At 31.7% G+C, this 26,404-nt stretch overlaps 1 protein-coding gene across 1 annotated transcript in view; it reads right to left on the bottom strand.

The window, feature by feature from the left end:
* LOC142226624 (uncharacterized) overlaps positions 1-9,422 on the bottom strand; it is a 513,612-nt gene extending 504,190 nt beyond the window's left edge. The window contains exon 1 of the mRNA XM_075296721.1: positions 7,725-9,422. Coding sequence (XP_075152836.1) covers positions 7,725-9,366 — 1,642 coding nt within the window. The 5' untranslated portion in view covers positions 9,367-9,422. The remainder of the gene's footprint in view (positions 1-7,724) is intronic.
* Between the last annotated feature and the right edge of the window lie 16,982 nt (positions 9,423-26,404).

Consider the following 26,404-nt stretch of genomic DNA (forward strand, 5'->3'; position numbering starts at 1 on the left):
AAATTTTGTTTGCTACATAATTTTTGTTTTTAAATTGTATTTCTATTGATACTTTTTTCAAACTTTTATTTCTATAAAAAATTTGCCAAATTGTAATTCTATAAAAATTTTATTCAAAATTTTATTTCTATATATTTGGTCAAAATTTGATTTCTATAGAAAATTTTGCCAAAATTTTATTTCTATAGAAAATTTAGTCAAAATTTTATTTACTAGACAAAAATTTTTCCAAAATTGTATGCTCACTAATACTCACTGCTAAGTCGAAAACTTGTAGAAATGACTCAAATTTTCAAATTTTTCAATGAATGAATCATAAATGCATTTTTGAGAAATTGTCTAAACAATTATAAATATTTCCCAAATATTGCCCGAGATTTTGTAGAAGTCTGATTTGAGATTTTATCAAAATGTAGATCTAAATACAAAGTTGTGCAGAGTATATTATAATCAGCCCGCCCGACTTTAGACTTTCCTTGCATTTTTATTTTTTGTTAAATTTGTGTTATGCCCATAACGTTAGATTTAAATTTTAAGTACATAGATTTTGTAGAAGTATATACAATTTTGCCCAAATCGATTCAGATTCAAATTCATGCATATGAGAATATAAACCTTTATATAGCTCGCAACAAATTTAAAGGATTTGAGACAGTACCAATAATTTTGGTATCTTCACATATTATGATGGGTATTCATATCATTATTTTATTTATTAAACATTGCCCTAAATTTGAAATATAGAGTTCAATTGGCATCTAATGTGAAATTAAGACCTTTCTTTGCACACATAAATAAATACGATACTTTATATCGATCCACTTACGGTAGCCCCACAATAGAACTACAAATTAGTGGTATTAAAATGAGATTTAGTTATATTACCGGGAGTCGACTCCGGAGTCGGAGTCGAGCTGATGAAAAATGCTGGAGTCGGAGTCGAGCAAAATTGGCTCGACTCCACAGCCCTGGTACTAACAGCATGTAAAACAAAAATTGTCATTTTGAGATCCTATCTCAATTACTTCAAGTGCTATATGAGCTTGTTCTGAAAACTTGATTCTTGAATTGTGGCCAAATGGAAAAAGGGATATTTGGCCTATAATATCTTTCAAAGTGTGAGAAAAATACAAAAAGAACCCGAAAAAGTATCAGTTATAGGTTTTGTGTAAATGTCCATTTACTAGAAACATACAGTGGAAAAATTGTCTAAAATTTTCTTATATTTCATTTATTGTTAAAGAAGTTTATAAAAATGTATTTTAGTGCTCGCCAATATGGAAGACATTTATAGCTTATTTGGATTAAATCCTCTAATTTAAAATAACATCGAGAAATAAATCGATACTAAGTGGAAAAATAGAATTTGATGTCTTTTTCCAATGTCCCTCTAAGTGGGCATCGATAGTGAAAGGGTTAAAACATAATAATTCCAAGAACTAAAATAGAATAAAAGGGTTCACTTTTTTGAGTGTAGTTTGGTTAAATAGAAATGTGAAAACAATGCTGATGGTTGATTTTATTTAATTTAATTTTAGATGTCACAAAAATTACGGAAACAAAGTAATACTAAGTTCTCACAAATTCATCACAAATATATTGAAATTGGATAAAAGGAGAATCGAACACATACACACACAAAGCAAAAAATACTATCCTCAGGAACGAAATTTTAGACAACCGAAACTGTGATAAAAATTTTTTTATTTAAAAGCCCATGAACCCAAATTTATAACAGCAATGCAATGATTGTCTATAATATTTTTCAATTGCTTTTAAAGACAAAAATTTAACGTCAAAAGAAAACTTCCTTTGTCTAAAATTTCATTCCTCAAGAAAATAGGGTAAGCCAAGAGACATTGCGTCACCATTTTTTTTTGCAGTGGCAGTCACTATTTCATGACATTTGTACTCACGTCAAGCCGATGACTTATATTCATCGACCGTGAGGTCAAAATAAATGGCGAATATTATCGAGAAAATATTAAAGCCCTGGGCAGACAAAATTTCAGCATACGTCAACTACACTGGCCACCAAACTCTCAATCCGTAGGACTATTGCGCATGGTTCATTTTGGAGAGATATACTTTTGTGACAAACGCTGATCCTTTTAAAGGATGATTTATTTTTATACCCAGCGCCACACTGTGGAACAGGGTATTATAAGTTAGTGCATATGTTTGCAGCACCCAGAAGGAGACGAGATAGACACATGGTGTCTTTGGCAAAAATGCTCAGGGTGGGCTCCGGAGTCGATATAGCCATGTCCGTCTGTCCCTCTGTCCGTGAACACATTTTTGTAATCAAAGTCTAGGTCGCAGTTTTAGTCCAATCGACTTCAAATTTGGCGCAAGTATGTGTTTTGGCTCAGAATAGAACCATATTTTGGAAGAAATCGGTTCAGATTTAGATATAGCTCTCATATATAAATATTTCGCCCGATATGGACTTATATGGCCCCAGAAGGCAGCTTTTTACCCTGACTTGCTTGAAATTTTGCACCAGGAGAACAATTAGTACTATAGTCAAGTGTGCCAAATTTTATCGAAATCGGTTCAGATTTAGATATAGCTCCCATATATATCTTTCGCCCGATATGGACTAATGCCAATTTAGTTGAAATTTTGCACTAGGAGTACATTTAGTAGTGTAGTCAAGTGTGCCAAATTTTATTGAAATCGGTTCAGATTTAGATATAGCTCCCATATATATCGTTCGCCCGATTTACACTCATATGACCACAGTGGCCAATCTTTTACTCCAATTTAATTGAAATTTTGCACAGAGAGTAGAATTAGCATTGTAGCTATGTGTGCCAAATTTGTTTGAAATCGGTTCAGATTTAGATATATCTCCCATATATAGCTTTCGCCCGATTTACACTCATATGACCACAGAGGCCAATATTTTACTGCGATTTAGTTGAAATTTTGCACAGGGAGTAGAATTAGCATTATAGCTATGCGCGTCAAATTTGGTTGAAATCGGTTCAGATTTAGATATAGCTCCCATATATATGTTTTTCTGATTTCGATAAAAATGGTCAAAATACCAACATTTTCCTTGTAAAATTTTCCTTGTAAAATGTAAAAGTTGTAAAAATTATTGTAATTTTCCTAAACTTCTAATACATATATATCGAGCGATAAAACATAAATAAACTTTTGTGAAGTTTCCTTAAAATTGCTTCCGATTTAAATGTTTCCCATATTTATACCCTTCACCACTACTGTGGTACAGGGTATAATAAGTTTGTGCATTTGTATGTAACGCCAAGAAGGAAAACTCTGAGACCCATCGTTTACCGATCGTCTTAGAATTAAATTCTGAGTCGATTTAGCGATGTCCGTCTGTCTGTCTGTCCGTCTGTCTGTCTGTTGATGTATTTTTGTGTGCAAAGTACAGCTCGCAGTTTTAGTCCGATTGTCCTAAAATTTGGTATGGGGTCCTATTTCGGCTCAAAGACGATCCCTATTGATTTTGGAAAAAATCGGTTTAGATTTAGATATAGCTGCCATATATATTTTTCACCGATCTGGTCATAATTGGCGTGTATATCAACCGATCTTCCTCAAATTCCGTACATCTCAATATTTTATGAGTCTCGTAAAACTTGCAAAATATCTTCCAAATCGGTTCAGATTTAGATATAGCTCCCCTATATAGCTTTCGCCCGATTTACACTCCTTTGTCCACAGAGGCCAATTTTTTGCTCCGATTTAGTTGAAATTTTGCACAGGGAGTAGAATTAGCATTCTAGCTATGCGTGTCAAATTTGGTGGAAATCGGTTCAGATTTAGATATAGCTCCCATATATAGCTTTCGCCCGATTTACACTCATATGACCAAAGAGGCCAATCTTTTACTCCGATTTAATTGAAATTTTGCACAGGGAGTAGAATGAGCATTGTAGCTATGCGGGCGAAATTTGGTTGAAATCGGTTCAGATTTAGATATAGCTCCCATATATATGTTTTTCTGATTTCGACAAAAATGGTCAAAATACTAACATTTTCCTTTTAAAATCGCCACTGCTTAGTCGAAAAGTTGTAAAAATGACTCCGATTTTCCTAAACTTCTAATACATATATATCGAACGATAAATCATAAATAAACTTTTGTGAAGTTTCCTTAAAATTGCTTCAGATTTATATGTTTCATATATTTTTTACTAATATTGTGTTCCACCCTAGTGCATTAGCCGACTTAAATTTTAAGTCCATAGATTTTGTAGAAGTCTATCAAATTCTGTCCAGATCGAGTGATATTTATATGTATGTATTTGGGACAAACCTTTATATATAGCCCCCAACACATTTGACGGATGTGTTATGGTATCGAATATTTAGATCTATAAAGTGGTGCAGGGTATAATATAGTCGGCCCCGCCCGACTTTAGACTTTCCTTACTTGTTTTTTACTAACATTGTGTTCCACCGTAGTGCATTAGCCGACTTAAATTTTGAGTCTATAGATTTTGTAGAAGTCTATCAAATTCTTTCCAGATCGAGTGATATTTAAATGTATGTATTTGGGACAAACCTTTATATATAGCCCCCAACACATTTGATGGATGTGATATGGTATCGAAAATTTAGATCTACAAACTGGTGCAGGGTATAATAAAGTTGTCAATCCGTGTGTAACACATCAAAATTTCGTCTCAGATTCCATAAAGTACATATATTCAGGGTCGTGGTGAAATTCTGAGTCGTTCTAGCTATGTCCGTCTGTGGAAATCACGCCAACTTCTGAACGAAACAAGCTATCGACTTGAAACTTGGTACAAGTACAAGGAAGAAAAAAACTGTTTTTCATATGTTTCGGTGTAAAATTTATATGTTTGGAATTCAACTTAGTAGTACATTATTTTTAAGTGCAAACATATAATGTTCATAAGCTAGCATAACATGTTTGGCACATAAAATGGCTTTAAATATAATATGTGTGGATGCAATCATATATTAATTTAGAAATTGCCTATAAACAATTTTTTAGAAAGAGAGAACGAGAGAGTATAAAGATAATCTAACAAGTATATACAGCAGTAAGTTCGACCGGGCCGAATCTTAAATACCCACCACCATGAATCAAATATAATAGTTTCCTTTGAAAATTTCAGGGGGGTTTGATGACATAAATTTTCCCAAGCAGATCAGTTCAACCAGTACCCTTCCCACAGATAAATGTAAAGAGTTTACCTATGAAGACTAGACCAGATTCTGAATATATAAGAACCATTTTTTGTTTGAGTTTTAGAGAAATCATAAACATCTCTTGTAAGTGTGCAAGAAAGTGATGAAATAACGCCTTGATTTGAAATCTAAAATCTGTAGAATTTCATCCCAATTATTTAAATGATTACGAGAAGTAAAATCTGGAAATTTTGCATTCAGTTTCAGGCAATTTTCATGATCAGTGCGCCTTCTATACCCTCAATTAATGAAATCCGTCTATATGGAGGCCTTACCAAATGGACCGATAAAACTAAATCATATACACTTTGTTATGGGTCTAAAATGTCAGTATATTTTCAATTTGAGGATAATCGGATAAAAACTAAAATTTTTAGAAACCCTAGGAGTTAAATCGGGAGTTCGGTGCAATGGGGGCTAGACAAAAACATGGAAGGATACACACAGTATTCAGCACATTTAATTGTAGTTCTAGAATCTAGACCCCAAATCGAAGGGCCGGTTTATAAGGGGGCTTTATCAAAAACTGTACCGATACTCAATATATTCGGCACACCTCTACCTCTCTATGGTCCTAGAATACCTCTAGATTTCCAATTTCTGGGCTTCCAGATTTACTTCTAGAAGCCCAACAAGTAAATCTGGAGATCAATCTATATGGGGGCTATATCGAAACATGGTCCGATAATCAACTCGAGAATACCTCTAGATTTCCAATTTCAGCCAAATTAGGTAAAAGATACGGATTCTAGAAGCCCAAGAAGTAAAATCTGGAGATCGGTTTATATGGGGGCTATATCAAAACATGGTCCGATAATCACCATTTTCGGTCCATCTCTTTATTTTCCTAGAATACCTCTAGATTTCCTATTTTAGGCAAATTGGATAAAAAACTACGGATTCTAGAAGCCCAAGAATTAAAATCGGGAGATCGGTCTATATGGTGGCTATATCAAAACATGGACTCGTACTCACCATTTTTGGCACACATCTTTAGGGTCCTAGAGTACCTCTAGATTTCAAATTTCAGGTAAATTGGATTAAAACTACGGATTGTAGAAGCCCAAGAAGTAAAATCGGTAGATCGGTCTAGGTTAGGTTAGGTTAGGTGGCAGCCTGATGTATCAGGCTCACTTAGACTATTCAGTCCATTGTGATACTATATTGGTGAACTTCTCTCTTATCACTGAGTGCTGCCCGATACCATGTTAAGCTCAATGACAAAGGACCGCCTTTTTATAGCAGAGTCCGAACGGCGTTCCACAGTGCAGTGAAACTACTGATGGCGTTTTCTTTTCTTGTAAAAAATGCGCGCTTTTTTGCATTTTGCCCGGAAAATGTGCTTTTTAGGTTCTTTTCTAAAAACAACAGGCAAAAGTGCGAAAAGGCTTCGAATTCTGTTGTGAAAATAGCGCCACGCATAGAGGCAAATTACGGACATTTTCAGCACTGCCAACAAACGAGAGTGCTGCGATTGCCCTGTTTCCTTCTTTGAATTATTTTCTGCCCGCTGAAATGATAACATTTTTTAGGTTGCTGGTAACATTTTAAAAATGCGCATTCTGTACAGACAAAATGAAGGCAAAACACTTTTTTCAGAAAAGAAAACACCATTAGATAAGCGTTGAAGCCCTCAGAAATGTCACCTGCATTACTGAGGTGAGATAATCCACCGCTGAAAAACTTTTTGGTGGTCGGTCGAAGCAGGAATCGAACCCACGACCTTGTGTATGCAAGGCGGACATGCTAACCATTGAACCACGGTGGCTCCCAATAGATCGGTCTATATGGGGGCCATATTAAAACATGGACCGATACGCCCCATTTTCGGTACACCTCTTTATGGTCCTAGAATACCTCTAGATTTCCAATTTCAGGCAAATCCCATAGAAAATACACTTTCCATACACCCAAAAAGCAAAATCGGGAAATCGGTCCATATGGGGGCTATACCAAAACATGGACCGATATGAACCATTTTCGGTACACTTTTTGATGGTCCTAAAATACCTTTTTCCAATTTCAGGCAAATTGGATAAAAACTACAGTTTTTATAAGCCGAAGACCCCAAATCGGGAGGTTGGTTTATATGGGGACTATATCAGAACTTGGACTGATATGGCCCATCTTCGAACTTGAACTGCAAACAAAAGACCAATATGTGAATCAGGACGATAGCGCCATTATTGAAGGCTGTAGCGTGATTACAACAGACGGACAGACGGACATGCTTATATCGTCTTAGAATTTCTCCCTGATCAAGAATATATATACTTTATATAGTCGGAAATCGATATTTCGATGTGTTACAAACGGAATGACACACTTATTATACCCCCGTCACCATTTTATGGTGGTGGGTATAAAAACAGAACGTTTTCCAAATGTTTATTTGCGTTGATCGTCTAATGGCTTTGTTGGTGGTTTGAAGGTCATATTGATGCTAAAGGAGTACCATTTCATTTTTTTTTTATTTTTGTTACTTTCTAAAAATGAATTCAACGAATTATAACAAAATCTCTACTTACGAAATGAATTTGTACCCGAACTGGAAGAACCACGACTAGGACTTTGCCTATGCTTCCATGGCATAATGCTGGTCAAACTTGAATGATGTGGCGGATGATGATTACTACTATCGCTGTGGAATTTCTCTGACGATGATGACTTAAGCATATGACCACTGCCGCTGCCCACCAATGTATGATGAAGATGATGTTGATGGCCATCGCCGGCCACCAAAAGATGATCATCGCAATGAAAGTCTTTGTGCTGTTTGGTGGTTGTGGTGGTGGGTTGGTGGTGGTAGTGCTGATGAAGATGTTGATGACCGTGCAAAAGTTTGCTATCTTTAAGGCCACTACTGTTCGATATGAGGGTGGCGGTAGCATTGGCGGTGCCATTGCATACCTGTGATTTGGTCGCATGCACTGAATGATGACCATGGGCGTTTGAGGACTTTGTCGACATTCCCATGGTCTGGTCATAGTTATAATTATCCACAAGATCTATGAGATTATTGAAACTACGACTGTTGTAGGGATTGGAAGATGACCGCAACAATGAATGCTGTTGTTGTGGATGTTCGTTCCTACCTTTGCCAGGGGCGGCGGGGGTTTGTGCGGCTGACGTATGGAAGATCTGTTGTAGCTGATGTGGCATCATATGATTGTCGTGATGATTGGCACACAGGGATGATTGCATCAAATCACTCGAAAAGTTTGACCATGATTTGGAAAAGCATCGACATCGATCCTGTGACCCCAGGGGACGCATATTAGGGTATTGCATTTGCTGTTTGGGCATTTGAGAATAATTCGATGACTGCTGCTGTTGTTGCTGTTGTGCGTACATGGCCAATTGCCGGGCATAATCACTACTGGGTCCGATTGTGTTATACTTGCTGAGGCTCAAACGACTACTGTTCTTGTAGTGCTGTAGTTTTTGCTGTAAATCACGTTGCGAGAGATGCAAATCTGTGTTATTGTAGCATCCACCACCCAAAGCCGGTGGCGGGAGACCCACATTTATGGCTCCCGATGAGCCCTTGTGAAGGAAACACAACGAAGGATCAGACTTTTGGCTACGAGGCACTGTAATGTCATCATTAACAGCATAGGGCGGGGGATATTTACCAAACAGGGAGCTGTGAGTCGATGCAACCGCACCTGCTGTTGCTGCAGCGACGGAAGCGGATGCCGACGTTTTCGTAACGTGACACACATCGGGTTTACCATGGACCGCTAGATGCTGGGGTTTATAGCTACCATTTGTCGTTGTACTGGTCGTGGACATAATGTCCGAACTCATGGCATTGGCACACTTCAATATCGAAGTGGTGCAGTCGTCAATCACAGTCCGTACATCGTGAACACTTTTGGCACACTCGTTTAATAAATCACCGCTACACAAAGTGGCTATGGAGCCATTGCTATGGCTGTTGTTGATGTTGTTGCTGCTATTTTTATTGGCTCCATTATTGTGGATATTGCCATTATGATGGTGGGTGGTATTGCCACCCTGCATCATCATTGGCGTCGTCATCGCCATCGTCTGCGGTTTACCATTGCAATGAATTGTCGATCTTGGATTCGACGTCTGATGTTGTTGCTGTTGTTGTTGCAGATGTTGCATGAAACGTAGGCTACGAACGCTACCATTTCGTTTCATGGCCGGTGGTGGCGGTACAGGAGGTATTGTTTCAGTATCCGATGAACTTAAGACATCACTCTGTAATGAGAGAAGATGGCAATGATTATTGAGGGAATTTTATAAAACTTAATTTAATCTCAAATATAAATTTAACAGGATTAGTAGAAAGCAGGAAACAGGGCAATAATAAATTCGTGGAAGACGGTGGTGTGGTAGATTTTTTTACTGTTTGGTAGATTGGTAGAATTCTTGGAAGATTTTCCAAGAATTCTACCAAGGGGTATTTAAATTATCGGAATTTCAATTTTCACAAATTTTTCTATAAATATGAACTGGTGACAAAATTTTCTATAAAAATTATATTTTGACAAATAAATAATAGATAAAAATTGACACAATCAAATACATAAAAAAATAAAAATAAAATGTTGGCAAAATTTTCTATAAAAATAAAAATTTGACAAAATTTTCTATAGAAATGAAATGTTGACAAAATTTTCTATAGAAAAAAAAATTTACAAAATTTTTTATAGAAATAAAATTTTGACAAAATTGTCTATAGAAATAAAATTTTCTATAGAAATAAAACTTTGATTAAATTTTCTATAGGAATTAATTTTTGACAAAATTTTCTATAGAAATAAAATTTTGACAAAATTTTCTATAGAAATAAAATTGTGGCAACATTTTCTATAGAAATAAAATTGTGGCAAAATTTTCTATAGAAATAAAATTTTGACAAAATTTTCTTTAGAAATAAAATTTTGACAAAATTTTCTATAGAAATAAAATTTTGGCAAAATTTTCTATCGCAATAAAATTTTGACAAAATTTTTTTTCGAAATTAATTTTTGATTAAATTTTCTATAGAAATAAAGTTTTGACAAAATTGTCTATAGAAATAAAATTTTGACAAAAATTTCCATAGCAATAAAATTTTGTTAAAATTTTCCATAGAAATAAAATGTTGACACAATTTTCCATAGAAGTAAAATTTTTGACAAAATATTCTGTTGCATTAAAATCTTGACAACATTTTCTATAGAAATAAAATATTGATAAAATTTTCTATAGAAATAAAATTTTCACAAAATTTTCTATAAAAATAAAATTTTGACAAAATTTTCTATAAAAATAACATTTTGACAAAATTTTCTATAGAAATAAATTTGTGAAAAAATTTTCGATAGAAATAAAATTAAAAAAAAAAAAACAAAAAAAAAGTATATACGGCCGTAAGTTCGGCCAGGCCGAAGCTTATGTACCCTCCGTCATGGATTGCGTAGAAACTTCTACTGAAGACTGTCATCCACAATCGAATTACTTGGGTTGTGGTAGCAATTGCCGATGGCAAGGTATCTTAAAACTTCCTAACACCGTAATATATACCACATATATATATTAAACTAAAAACGCCCAATTAATTACGTATATAATTAAGTTTAAAGTTTTTATAGAAAAAAAATAAAATTTTGAAAACATTTTCTATAGAAATAAAATTTGGAATTTGGAAAATTTTCTATAGAAATAAAATTTTGAACAAATTTTCTATAGAAATAAAATTTTGACAAAATTTTCTATAGAAATAACATTTTGACAAAATTTTCTATAGAAATAACATTTTGACAAAATTTTCTATAGAAATAACATTTTGACAATGTTTTCTATAAAAATAAAATTTTGGTAGATTATTTTTGGCTCGAGTGGCAACCATGATTATGAACCAATATGGACCAATTTTTGTGTGATTGGGGATCGGCTATATATAACTATAGACCGATACGGACCAATTTTGGCATGATTATTAGCGGCCTTATACTAACACCACGTTGCAAATTTCAACCGGATCGGATGAATTTTGCTCCTCCAAGAGGCTCCGGAAATCAAATCTGGGGAACGGTTTATATGGGGGCTATATATAATTATGGACCGATATGGACCAATTCTTGCGTGTTTCTTGGAGACCACATTCTAACACCATGTTCCAAATTTCAACCGGATCGGATGAATTTTGCTCCTCCAACATGCTCCGGAGGACAAATCTGGGTATCGATTTATATGGGGGCTATATATAATTATAAACTGATATGGACCAATTCTTGCATGGTTGTAAGAGACCATATACTAGTATCACGTACCAAATTTCAATCGGATCGGATGACTTTTGCTCCTCCAAGAGGCTCCGGAGATCAAATCTGGGGATCGGTTTATATGGGGGATATATAAAATTATTGGCCGATGTGGACCAATTTTTGCATGGTCATTAGAGAACATATACCAACACCATGTACCAAATTTCAGCCGTATCGGATGAAATTTGCTTCTCTTAGAGGCTCCGCAAGTCAAATCGGGGAATCGGTTTATATGGGGGCTATATATAATTATGGACCGATGTGGACCAATTTTTGCACGGTTGTTAGAGACCAAAGGCACAACTTTAAAAGCACTTCCAGAAGATGCACTCCCAATGACGTTCTTTATTTTAACTACCAAGGAAGTTCTTTTAATTCAAATTTTTATAACTTGTTTTTTTCATACTTTTAATGGGTAATTTTTACTTTTTTTGTTTCAAATAGGTTAAAAACAGAGTAAAAATTCATAAAATGATACAAATCATTTAAATTTTGTCGAAAAAAATACTAAAGCCAATCTGAAAAAATTGAGAATTTTTGAAAATATTTGAAGTATTTGACAAGCATTAGAATCGATTAAAAATTATAAAAAATTATAAAAATTATTTATTTGACACAGAATTTTTCAATTTACATCCAAAACATTGAATTCGGATCACACCTAAAGAAGTGATGCAACTTCAGTGCAACGGCTGTTGAAATGGAGGACTTCCGTGCTATGACAAGCCCACGTTAAATTCATCGCTTCTGCGTCAATTTTGCACCACTTCCGGATCCAAAAAGAACATTTTCATTACTTTTTTGGCGACGCTTTTTTTGCTGGGTAATTATGGAACGGACAAATTTGGGGGTCCGTTTATATGGGGGCTATACGTAAAAGGAGACCGATATGGCCCATTTGCAATACCGTCCGACCTACATCGATAACAACTACTTGTGCCAAGTTTAAAGTCGATAGCTTGTTTCGTTCGGAAGTTAGTGTGATTTCAACAGACGGACGGACGGACATGCTCAGATCGACTCAGAATTTCACCACGACCCAGAATATATATACTTTATGGGGTCTAAGAGCAATATTTCGATGTGTTACAAACGGAATGACAAAGTTAATATACCCCCATCCTATAGTGGAGGGTATAAAAAAATCAATAGAAATAAAGTTATAGAAATTGAAATTTTCTATAGAATTAAAATTTTGACAATATTTTCTATAGGAATAAAATGTTGATAAAATTTTCTATGGAAATGAAATTTTGACAAAATTTTTGATAGAAATAAAAATTTGACAAAATTTTCTATAGAATTAAAATTTTTACTATATTTTCTATAGAAATACAATTTTGACAAAGTTTTCTTTAGAAATAAAATGTTAACAAAATTTTCTACAGAAATAAAATTTTAGCAAAATTTTTTTATAGAAATAAAATTTTGACAAAATTTTCTATAGAAATAAAATTTTGACAAAATTTTCTATAGAAATAAAATTTTGACAAGTTTTTCCAAAAAAGAAAAAATAAATAAAATTATGACAAAAATTTCTATAGAAATAAAATTTTGACAAATTTTTCTGTACAAATGTATACATGAAATATTGACAAAATTTTCTTTAGAAATAAAATGTTGACAAAATTTTCTATACAAATAAAATTTTGACAAAATTTTTTATAAAAGTAAAATTTTCTATAGAAAAAAATTGAAAAGATTTTGTAGAAATACATTTTTTTAAAAATTTTGTATGGAAGAAAAATTTTCTATAGAAAAATATCTACAAAATTTTCTATTGCAATAAAATTTTGACAAAATTTTCTATAGAAATAAAATTTTATACAAATTTTTCTATAGAAATAAAATTTTAACAAAATTTTCTATACAAATAAAATTTTGACAAAATTTTCTATAGAAATAAAATTTTTTACAAATTTTTCTATAGAAATATATAAATAAAATATTGACAAAATCTTCTATACAAATAAAATTTTGACAAAATTGATGAATAAAATTTTGACAAAATTTCTTATAAAAATTAAATTTTGACAAAATTTCTTATAGAAATTAAATTTTGACAAAATTTTCTAACGAAATAAAATTTGGAAAAAAATTTCTGTAGGAATAAAATTTGCACAAAATTTCCAGTAGAAATGGTATGTGACAAAATTTTTGATAGGAATAAAATTTTGATAAAATTTTCTATAGAAATAAATTTTTAACAAAATTTGCGATAGATATAAAATTTTGAAAAAAATTATATAGAAATAAAATTTTGACAAAATTTCCAATAGAAATAAAATTTTGACAAAATTTTCTATATAAATATGATTTTGGTAAAATTTTCTATAACAATAAAATTATGACAAAATTTTCTATAGAAATAAAAATTTGACAAAATTTTCTATAGAATTAAAATTTTTACAATATTTTCTATACAAATATGATTTTGGTAAAATTTCCTATAACAATAAAATTTTGACAAAGTTTTCTTTAGAAATAAAATTTTGGCAAAATTTTCGCTAGAAATAAAATTTAAAAAAAAAATTATAGAAATAAAATTTTGGTTAGATTTTCTAAAGAAATAAGGTCTTCATTAAATTATCAATATAAATAAAATTTTGATAGAATTTTCTATAGAAATAAAATATTTACAACATTTTCTATAGAAATAAAATTAAAACAAAATTTTCGATAGAAATTAAATTAAAAAAAATGTTCAATACCAATAAAATTTTCGGAATGGCAAAGTTATTGTGCCACCTATTCTATGGGAGTGGACTTAAAAAATATATTGTATTGTGGTTGTCATCAAATGGCAAAGATTGCATGAATTTGATAAACTATCAATATCTCAATTTCCCATAGACATATAAATGACATAAAATTTTTGGGAACATATCATGATTGCACAATTCAAGAAGTTCCAAAAACAAAACACCCAACATCTACTCCCCTATGAGATATGCAAGAAAAACAATGCTTTGATTTCGTAATGGATGTTTTTGTTGTTAGAATTTAATGAATTCTGTGAAAATTTTCTCAATTCTAATTTTTTCCTTTGATGAATGAAAATAGGAAAAAACAAACTAGAAAAAATCAAACCGCATCAAAACAACAGACAACAACAGATTCAAATTCCTATCAATCATTTTTGTTTCGTTTGGTAAACCTTAATCAAAAGTGTTTGTTATAGTCAACTGGCATAGAGGGATATTAGAGAAGGCAGAGGCGTATACAGGGACCTATCTGGGTGAGAACAAAATGCTAGACCTAAGTTGATTTCTTAGTAGTAGGGAAAAATTATAAAATTTTTTTATGGAAATGATTTTTTTTTTGTAAATTTTAATTACCTCCTCTCCATCTACAGCTCTGTTTAGGTCGATGCTTGGCTCAAGAGGATGCGTGAGAAACCCCAAAGAACTATGCTTAAGAATGGATGCTTTTGCGAAAACTGTTTTTTGAACAATTGTTATCAAGTGATGCTTAAAACATTTCATTCCGATAAGTCAATCAAAGCAATGGCAAACAGAAAACCATTCGAGTTTCATTCATCTTTTTTTTTTTGCGCCCACCCTCCCTTTATCAACATTGCCATCATTTCGTACTCCTATCTGTTTTTTTTTCATTTCTATTTCTTTCGTTTGGTTCGATTTTGAAATGAAATAAAATCGACAAAAAAAAAACATTTTGTGTAAATTGAAATCTTTTATGATATTAGTTAGCCTTCTTTTGTGAGTGGTTGTTGGGAAATGGAAAATTCTGGGGAAATTATTCGACAGACAAGGGAAAAGGAAGTAGAATTCGATAGCATTGAGTAAAATGAAATGAATTCATATTTCACACATTTCATTTTATCGCAGTGTATAAAAAAAAAAATACGCAAAAAATCATATTTATTTTCCGCTCATATTGCAGCTATAATAACACACAGATATTCGAACCAACCAATATTTCTGCCAACCAATTCAAACGCTATGAGAAACCCTTTTTTTGCCATCTTTCGATAACGAATTGATGTTTCCTGTGATGATTTCGAGTGCGGTCTACATTGATATCGTAAAAATTCAATTTCAACCAATCAATTTTAATTAAGCGATAACAATAAAATTATTTTTATACCCACACGCAATGCAGGTGCGAGCGTGTATAGCGTCGGCATCAGTCTTTTATGGTGGCCTAAGGATTTTTATAGAAATATAAAATCATTTTTTTTTTTTTAAATGCACAAAAATTTTATCTTCGAAATTTTGGACTAACAACCCTTTCTTTATCTTTCAAGACAAATAAATCTCCCCACGAACTTTGATTAGGATGAAAGAATAAACAAGTATATAAGGCCGTAAGTTCGGCCAGGCCGAAGCTTAAGTACCTTCCACAATGGATTGCGTAGAAACTTCTACGAAATACTGTCATCCACAATCGAATTACTTGGGTTGTGGTATCTTAAAACTTCTTAACATCGTTTTCTAAATTGTGAGGTAGTCCATACGTGGTAGAGAGCCAGAATTGAAATATGGGGATCGCTTATGTTATATGGGTGCTATATACAATTATGAATTTGATATGGGCCAATTTTTTGTGATTGGTGATCGATTTATCTGAGGACTATATATAAATATAGACCGATATGGACCTAGTTAGGCATGGTTGTTAACGTCCATATATTAGCACAATGTACCAAATTTCAACTGAATCGGATGAAATTTGCTCCTCCAAGAGGCTCCAAAACCAAATCTCGGGATCGGTTTATATGGGGGCTATATATGATTATGGACTGATATGGACCACTTTTGGCATGGCTGATAAATATCATATACTACCACCACGTACCAAATTTCAACCCGATAAGATGAATTTTGTTTCTCCGAAAGGCACCGGAGGTCAAATCTGGGGATCGATTTATATGGGGGCTATATCTAATTATGGACTTATATAAACCAATTCCTGCATGGTTGTTGGATAACATATACTAACATCACGTAACAAATTTCAACCGAATCGGACGAATTTTGCTCTTCCAAGGGGCTCCGGAGGTCAAATCTGGGGATCGGTTTATATGGGGGCTATATATAATTATGAACCGATTTCGACCAATTTTTGCATGGGTGTATCAAATTTAAACTGAATCAAAAGAATTTTGGTCTTCCATTTTTTGCATGGTCATTAGAGACCATATACTAACACTATGTACCAAATTTCAACCGGATCGGATGAAATTTGTTTCTCTTAGAGGCTCCGCAAGCCAATTCTGGGGACCGGTTTATATGGGGGCTATATCTAATTATGGACCGATGTGGACCAATTTTTGCATGGTTGTTAGAGACCGTTTACGAACACCATGTACCAAATTTCAGCCGAATCGGATGAAATTTGCTTCTCTTAGTGCAATCGCTAGCCAAATTTGGGGGCTATACGTAAAAGTGGACCGATATGGCCCATTTGCAATACCATCCGACCTACATCAATAACAACTACTTGTGCCAAGTTTCAAGTCGATAGCTTGTGTCGTTCGGAAGTTAGCGTGATTTCAACAGACGGACGGAATTTTCATTTGTATACCCTCCACCATAGGATGGGGGGTATATTAACTTTGTCATTCCGTTTGTAACACATCGACATATTGCTATAAGATCCCATAAAGTATATATATTCTGGGTCGTGGTGAAATTCTGAGTCGATCTAAGCATGTACGTCCGTCCGTCCGTCTGTTGAAATCACGCTAACTTCCGAACGAAACAAGCTATCGACTTGAAACTTGGCACAAGTAGTTGTTTTTGATGTAGGTCGGATGGTATTGCAAATGGGCCATATCGGTCCACTTTTACGTATAGCCCCCATATAAACGGACCCTCAGATTTGGTTTGCAGAGCCTCTAATAGAAGCAAATTTCATCCGATTCAGCTGAAATTTGGTACATGGTTTTGGTACACAGTCTCTAACAACCATACAAAAATTGGTCCACATAGGTCCATAATTATATATAGCCCCCATATAAACCAATCCGCAGATTTGGCTTGCAGAGCCTAAAAGAGAAGCAAATTTCATAAGATCCGGATGAAATTTGGTACATGGTTTTGCTATATGGTCTCTAACATCCATGCAAAAATTGGTCATAATTATATATAGCCCCCATATAAGCCGATCCCCAGATTTGGCTTGAGGAGCCTCTAAGAGAAGCAAATTTCATCCGATCCGGTTGACATTTGGATCATGGTGTTAGTATATGGTCTCTAACAACCGTGCCAGAATTGGTCCATAATTATATATAGCCTCCATATAAAGGGTGGTTAAAATTTCAAGGGCCGATGTTGATTTTGAATAAAACACAAACTATTTAGGAAATTATTGTAATTTTATTTTATTATGATATATTGGTATTACTCAATTATGTATGGAACAAAATATCGGCCAAATGGGCGCCGCGACCTCGGTGGCACACCTTAATCCTATGGTCCAAATTTTCGATGACGCTGAGGCATAATGGAGGTTCTATGCCGTTAATGTGCCGAATTATCTCATCCCTTAGTTCTTGAATTGTTGCGGGCGGCCAATTGACATCGCCAATATGTGAGATAACACGGCCATTGAATTTGTTGCGCAAAAGAGCCATTGTTTCGTTAGCTGTGTGGCAAGTGGCACCGTCCTGCTGAAACCACATATCGTCCACATCCATATCTTCCACTTCGGGCCATAAAAAGTTCGTTATCATCTCACGATAGCGAACACCATTCACAGTAACTGCCTGACCGGCCTCATTTTGGAAAAAATACGGCCCGATGATGCCGCCAGCCCATAAACCGCACCAAACAGTCACTCTTTGTGGGTGCATTCGTTTTTCGACAATCACTCTTGGATTCTCATTTGCCCAAATGCGGCAATTCTGTTTATTGACGAATCCACTGAGGTGAAAATGTGCCTCATCACTGAAGATGATTTTCTTCGAAAATTGATCATCCACTGTTGCCATTTCTTGGAACCATTTAACACGTTGTTGGATTGTGTATCTCTCCATGGTTCAAATTGAGTAAGTCTGAAATAGAAAAATGTCAAATAAAATTCGGAAAAAACTTGGCGTTTAGGTGTGGTTCACATTCAGCATCGGCCCTTACAATTTAACCACCCTTTAAAACGTTCTCCAGAGTTAACCTCCGGAGCCTCTTGGAGGAGCAAAATTCATCCGATCAGGTTCAAATTTGGAACGTGGTGTTAGTATATGGCCGCTAACAACCATTCCAAAATTGGTCCATATCTGTCTATAGATATATATATATAGCCGATCCCCAATCACACAAAAATTGGTCCGTATCGGTCCATAATCATGGTTGCCACTCGAGCCAAAAATAATCTACCAAAATTTTATTTCTATAGGAAATTTTGTCAAAATTTTATTTCGATAGAAAATTTTGTTAAAATTTTATTTCGATAGAAAATTTTGTTAAAATTTTGTTTTTATAGAAAATTTTGTTAAAATTTCATTTCTATAGAAAATTTTGTCAAAACTTTATTTTTATAGAAAATTTTGTCAAAAGTTTATTTCTATAGAAAATTTTGTCAAACTGATTTATATACGTATTCAATCGGTCTTTTTTAATTTAATATATACCACGTATGGACTTACTTATAATTTAGAAAACGGTGTTAGGAGGTTTTAAGATACCTTGCCATCGGCAAGCGTTACCGCAACCCAAGTAACTCGATTGTGGATGGCAGTGTTTAGAAGAAGTTTCTACGCAATTCATGGTGGAGGGTACATAAGCTTCGGCCTGGCCGAACTTACGGCCGTATATACTTGTTTTTACTAATATTTTATTCCACCCCAGGGCAATAGCCGACTTAAATTTTAAGTATACATAACAAATTTTATCAGATCGAGTCATATTTAAATATATGTATATGGGAACTTAAAGTTTATATATAGCACCCAACACATTTGACGGATATCATATGGTATCGAAAATGTGGATCTACAAGTGATGCAGCCCAGCAAAAACTAGGTAACCACATCTCATTACAATTGGCATTACCAGGAGTAAAGCTATCATTACACGTTGCATTACATTGCGGCGAGTTATAATGACTAACTTGTAATGACAAAAATAAATACTTCTCGGTAATTTTCGAATTGTTATTCTCAAATTTTTAGGCAGTTGTAGTTAATATAATTTATTCACATAATCGAGCACTTACATAAAAAATCAAAAAGAATATGTAATGTAAAGGCAATTCTGAAAATTTTTCCGTTAAGAATTTTTTATCACAAATATTTCATAATAATTGTGTTTAATGGCATTATCACATTATGTTTTAAATAAATGCTTTCTTATACCTCATTGACATTACACTTCCAAAATGCGCTTAAACTAAATTTCAAATGTCATTTGCCTTATAAAAAAAAGAGACTTAAAATCCACTTTTAGTAGATTTCGAACCTTATGTGAATTGGTTATTGGATATATTATAACGTAATTCACGAATCCAACTCCCTTAAACAACCTACATTTATTTCTATTTTAAGTGTGAAATTAATTTGAGTGTAATCTTATTTAGATTATTTATTAGATTTTTTGTTTATTTATACAATATTCTATTTCTATTCAAGTAGTTCTCCTATTGCAGCACCACTCGCCATATTTTGATCCATTGTAATCGGCGATCGAAATCAATATTTTCGAGATTTGGTTGCCTGAGACAATAAGTGGCTATTTTGCAAGCTTTGGTGTATCTACAAATAAGTCATTACATATTAGGTGATTATATGCTTTAAAGTCACTACTTATTTTATGGCCGAAAGTATGCCTGGGGAGAAGTACTTTCCTCCTAGGACATGCGTATGTAAATGTAATCGGAAGCGATGCCAATTAATAAGTGGTTATTAATTTTTAAATAGGCTTACCTAGAAGATTACCGGGTAATGAGAGTTTTTGCTGGGAGGGTATAATATAGTCGGCCCCACCCGACATTGTGGTTCGTCCCGTTCATTAACCAATTTAAATTGTGTGTCTAGAGATTTTGTAAAAGTTCAAAAGTCGCAGTTCTTGTCAAAACGTATGGAAGGGACAGGTCATTTTAACATGGGTTTGTCATTGACGGGGTAAAGTTACATTTTAGGACGCGTCTTGGACTCATCCCAAAGGACAAGTCCTGGGACAATTTAGCAGGAGCACTCCATAGACACGTCCTTAGGAACTAGTCTCGGACAAACTCTTAGAAATCTGTTTCAATTTGGGCATCCCAATCGAACCCGAAATGAAAAAAAAAACTTTTGAAAGATGTCGAACAATAAATTATTCTGATAATTTTTTTTTTACTACATGTGAAAATGCTTGATATTAAAATATTAATTGATCTAAGATTTTAATATCAAGCGAATACAGAAATAAATAAATTACGACTATTTAAAAATTGCAACTAACTGGAGCAATGATTTGTCTATCGTCTAACGTAAAGCCTCTAAAAATATGATCGTAAGATAATATCTTTAAATTTCTTAACCGATTTTTATATATTTTTTGTGCAGCATACTCCGGAAGGAACTTTGCTCCGTTTTAACTTTTTGTTTCACATACGAGTATATGAAGTGTTTGCATGAAATACATTTAAGAATAACCATAGCAAATTGGGTCACCATTTACAATTATTTTCTACAATTGTATACTTCCGTAAATTGTTCCACTCCAATTCCAACTCACAGCTGTACTTCAAGTAGGTTGGTAGGGAAGCAAAAAACAATAAACAAATCAAATTAACGCCAATATTCCTTTTGCTCATATATCTACAATGCAAACTTAAAGGGCCATGTTGGCTATTTGTAATTCCTGGCAAATGGGCACCAATTTCTTATGATTCCAGAGAACACGGGCATACAATTTCGTAAACGAGAATAAGCAGTTGTAACGAATTTAACAAACTCAATTACGTAGCCATGGTTGAATTAACAACGAACCCTTCCTGTAACTATGAATACCATTGTAAATGGGCAAGGGATCGCTGAAGTTTTTTGGAGCGTGCAAGTTAATCAATTCTTCTCCTTCTTCTTCCATCGCTGGAGTTCTCTATTTTATCCTTCTGAGAAATTTCCTATTGTCCTTCCCTTAACGGCGGCAAAGTTGATTGGAAACTCGTGTAAAATATTTTAAGGCCTATATGAAGATACGGGCATATCGGAAATAAGGTAAATATAGCCAAGAATTAAAGGAGCAAACGACATGAATATGGACTATACATAGCAAAAAAAAAGGTAAGATGCTTAAGGTAAGTACTTAAACGTTAAGGATATGTAAATCGTACCTCAATCTGGAAACGGGATAATCCTCATTCTACTGTCTTTTAATTCAAAATTAAAATCCCATTAAGGTGTTAGCCTTTTAAATTGTAATGGGGGGAAATTTTATTTCGAGCATTAGTTCCGGCCTTTTTGCAATTTAAGCACGCCGATAGGTTTCAGTGACCATGACACATGCCAAGTGTTCTCATGACACACACGCAAAAATTTCAAAGTTACACTTGGTGTAAACCTTTAGCATCATTGAGGAAATAAAATTCTCTTTAGGTAAAAACTAGAATTGACGGTTGTGTGGGATAGTCACACACACACTCGCACACACACTATTAGTAGTTCAAGAAACGTTAATGGTTTGAAGTGTTCTTAGCAAAAACTACAAGAAATGCTAACAGAATTGTGGGGGCTTATGAGTGAGAAGGGCTATTTTGGTATATACGGCCGTAAGTTTGGCCAGGCCGAATCTTAGATACCCTCCACCATGGATTGCGTAGAAACTTCTACAAAAGACTGTCATCCACAATCGAATTACCTGGGTTGCGGTAACTCTTGCCAATGGCAAGGTATCCTAAGACTTCTTAACATCGTCTTCTAAATGGTAAGTTAATCCATAGGGGTATATATTAAACAAAAAAAAAAATAAAAGGCCGATAAAATACGTATATAATATAATTCTATAGAAATAAAATTTTAACAATATTTTCTATACAAATAAAATTTTGATAAAATTTTCTATACAAAAAAAAATTTTTTGAAAAAATTTCTATACAAATAAAATTTTGACAAAATTTTCTATAGAAATAAAATTTTGACAAAATTTTCTATAGAAATAAAATTTTGACTAAATTTTCTATAGAAATAAAATCTAGACAAAAAATTTTCTATAGAAATAAAATTTTGACAAAATTTTCTATAGAAATAAAATTTTGACAAAATTTTCTATAGAAATAAAATTTTGACAAAATTTTCTATAGAAATAAAATTTTGACAAAATTTCCTACAGAAATAAAATTTTGACAAAATTTTCTACAGAAATAAAATTTTTTTCGTTTTGTTTGTTATTGTTGGCTTCTCTTCAATCGTCATTGTTGTTTCTTTTTTTTTTTTTGATCTCAGCTTAAAGCCATGCATTGACTAAACTACAAGTGTAGCTAAACCAACAGAGGAAAAGTATGCTTGACAAAATTTTCTATAGAAATAAAATTCTGACAAATTTTTCTATAGAAATAAAATTTTGACAAAATTTTCTATAGAAATAAAATTTTGACAAAATTTCCTACAGAAATAAAATTTTGACAACATTTTCTATAGAAATAAAATTTTGACAAAATTTTCTATAGAAATAAAATTTTGAAAAAAATTTTCTATAGAAACAAAATTTTGACAAAATTTTCTATAGAAATAAAATTTTGACAAAAATTTCTAGAGAAAAAAAATTATGACCAAATTTTTAATAGAAATAGAATTTTGACAAAATTTTCTATAGGAATAAAATTTTGACAAAATTTTCTAAAGAAATAAAATTTTGACAAAATATTCTATAGAAATAAAATTTAGCAAAAGTTTCTATAGAAATAAAATTTTGACAAAATTTTCTATATAAATAAAATTTTGACTAAATTTTCTATAGAAATAAAATTTTGACAAAATTTTCTATAGAAATAAAATTTAGACAAAATTTTCTATAGAAATAAAATTTAGACAAAATTTTCTATAGAAATAAAATTTTATATAGAAATAAAATTTTGACAAATTTTTCTATAGGAATAAAATGTTGACAAAATTTTGTATGGAAATAAAATTTTGACGAATTTTTCTATAGAAATAAAATTTTGACGAATTTTTCTATAGAAATAAAATTTTGACAAAATTTTCTATAGAAATAAAATTTTGACTAAATTTTCTATAGAAATAAAATCTAGACAAAAAATTTTCTATAGAAATAAAATTTTGACAAAATTTTCTATAGAAATAAAATTTTGACAAAATTTTCTATAGAAATAAAATTTTGACAAAATTTCCTACAGAAATAAAATTTTGACAAAATTTTCTACAGAAATAAAATTTTTTTCGTTTTGTTTGTTATTGTTGGCTTCTCTTCAATCGTCATTGTTGTTTCTTTTTTTTTTTTTGATCTCAGCTTAAAGCCATGCATTGACTAAACTACAAGTGTAGCTAAACCAACAGAGGAAAAGAATGCTTGACAAAATTTTCTATAGAAATAAAATTCTGACAAATTTTTCTATAGAAATAAAATTTTGACAAAATTTTCTATAGAAATAAAATTTTGACAAAATTTCCTACAGAAATAAAATTTTGACAACATTTTCTATAGAAATAAAATTTTGACAAAATTTTCTATAGAAATAAAATTTTGACAAAATTTTCTATAAAAATAAAATTTTGGAAAAATTTTCTATAGAAATACAATCTTGAGTAAATTTTCTATAGAAATAAAATTTTGACAAAATTTTCTATAGAAATAAAATTTTGACAACATTTTCTATAGAAATAAAATTTTGACAAAATTTTCTATAGAAATAAAATTTTGAAAAAAAATTTCTATAGAAATAAAATTTAGCAAAAGTTTCTATAGAAATAAAATTTTGACTAAATTTTCTATATAAATAAAATTTTGACTAAATTTTCTATAGAAATAAAATTTTGACAAAATTTTCTATAGAAATAAAATTTAGACAAAATTTTCTATAGAAATAAAATTTAGACAAAATTTTCTATAGAAATAAAATTTTGAGTAAATTAACTATAGAAATAAAATTTTGATAAAATTTTCTATAGAAATAAAATTTTAACAAAATTTTATATAGAAATAAAATTTTGACAAATTTTTCTATAGAAATAAAATTTTGACAAAAATTTCTAGAGAAATAAAATTTTGACTAAATTTTCTATAGAAATAAAATTTTGACAAAATTTTCTATAAAAATAAAATTTTGACAAAATTTTCTATAAAAATAAAATTTTGGCAAAATTTTCTATAAAAATAAAATTTTGGCAAAATTTTCTATAGAAATAAAATTTTCACAAAATTTTTTTATAGAATTAAAATTTTGAGCAAATTTTCTATAGAAATAAAATTTTGACAAAAATTTCTAGAGAAACAAAATTATGACCAAATTTTTAATAGAAATAGAATTTTGACAAAATTTTCTATAGGAATAAAATTTTGACAAAATTTTCTAAAGAAATAAAATTTTGACAAAATGTGCTATAGAAATAAAATTTTGATAAAATCTTCTATAGAAATAAAATTTTGACAAAATATGCTATAGAAATAAAATTTAGCAAAAGTTTCTATAGAAATAAAATTTTGACAAAATTTTCTATATAAATAAAATTTTGACTAAATTTTCTATAGAAATAAAATTTTGACAAAATTTTCTATATAAATAAAATTTTGGTAAAATTTTCTATAGAAATAAAATTTTGACGAATTTTTCTATAGAAATAAAATTTTGACAAAATTTTCTATAGAAATAAAATTTTGACAAAATTTTCTATAGAAATAAAATTTTGACAAAATTTTCTATAAAAATAAAATTTTGACAAAATTTTTTTTAGAAATAAAATTTTGACAAAATTTTCTATAGAAATAAAATTTTGACTAAATTTTCTATAGAAATAAAATTTTGACTAAATTTTCTATAGAAATAAAATTTTGACAAAATTTTCTATAGAGATAAAATTTTGAGAAAATTTTCTATAGAAATAAAATTTTGACAAAATTTTCTATAGAAATAAAATTTTGAGTAAATTTTCTATAGAAATAAAATTTTGAGTAAATTTTCTATAGAAATAAAATTTTGACAAAAAATTTTAGAGAAACAAAATTTTGACAACATTTTTAATAGAAATAGAATTTTGACAAAATTTTCTATAGAAATAGAATTTTGACAAAAAAGAAATAATATTTTGACAAAATTTTCTATAGAAATATAATTTTCACAAAATTTTCTATGGGAATAAAATTTTGACAAAATTTTCTATAGAAATAAAATTTTGACAAAAATTTTCTATAGAAATAAAATTCAGGTAGATTGTTTTTTTACGATATGGACCAATTTTTGTGTGATTGGCTATCGGCCATATATAACTATATACCAATATGGAGCAATTTTTGCATGTCAATGTACCAAATTTCAACCCGATCGGATGGATTTTGCTCCTCCAAGAGGCTCCGGAGGTCAAACCTGGGGATCGGTTTATATCGGGTCTATATATAATTATGGACCGATATGTACCAATTTTTGCATGGTTGTTAGGTACTATATACTAACACTACGTAATTCAACCGGATCGGATGAATTTTGCTCCTACAAGAGGCTCCGGAGATCAAATCCTGGGATGGGTTTATATGGGGGCTATATTTAATTATTGACCAATATGGACCAAATTTTGCATGGTTGTTAGCGGCCGCATACTAACACCACGTACCAAATTTCGACCGGATCGGATGAATTTTTTTCCACCAAGGGGATCCGCAAGCCAAATCTAGTGGTCTGTTATATGGGGCCTATACGTAAAAGTGAACCGATATGGCCCATTTGCAATACCATTCGACCTACATCAATAACAACTAGTTGTGCCAAATTTCAAGTCGATAGCTTATTTCATTCGGAAGTTAGTGTGATTTCAA

Source organism: Haematobia irritans, chromosome 2 (genome assembly GCF_050003625.1).
Source record: "Haematobia irritans isolate KBUSLIRL chromosome 2, ASM5000362v1, whole genome shotgun sequence".
NCBI classification, from domain to species: Eukaryota; Metazoa; Arthropoda; class Insecta; order Diptera; family Muscidae; genus Haematobia; species Haematobia irritans.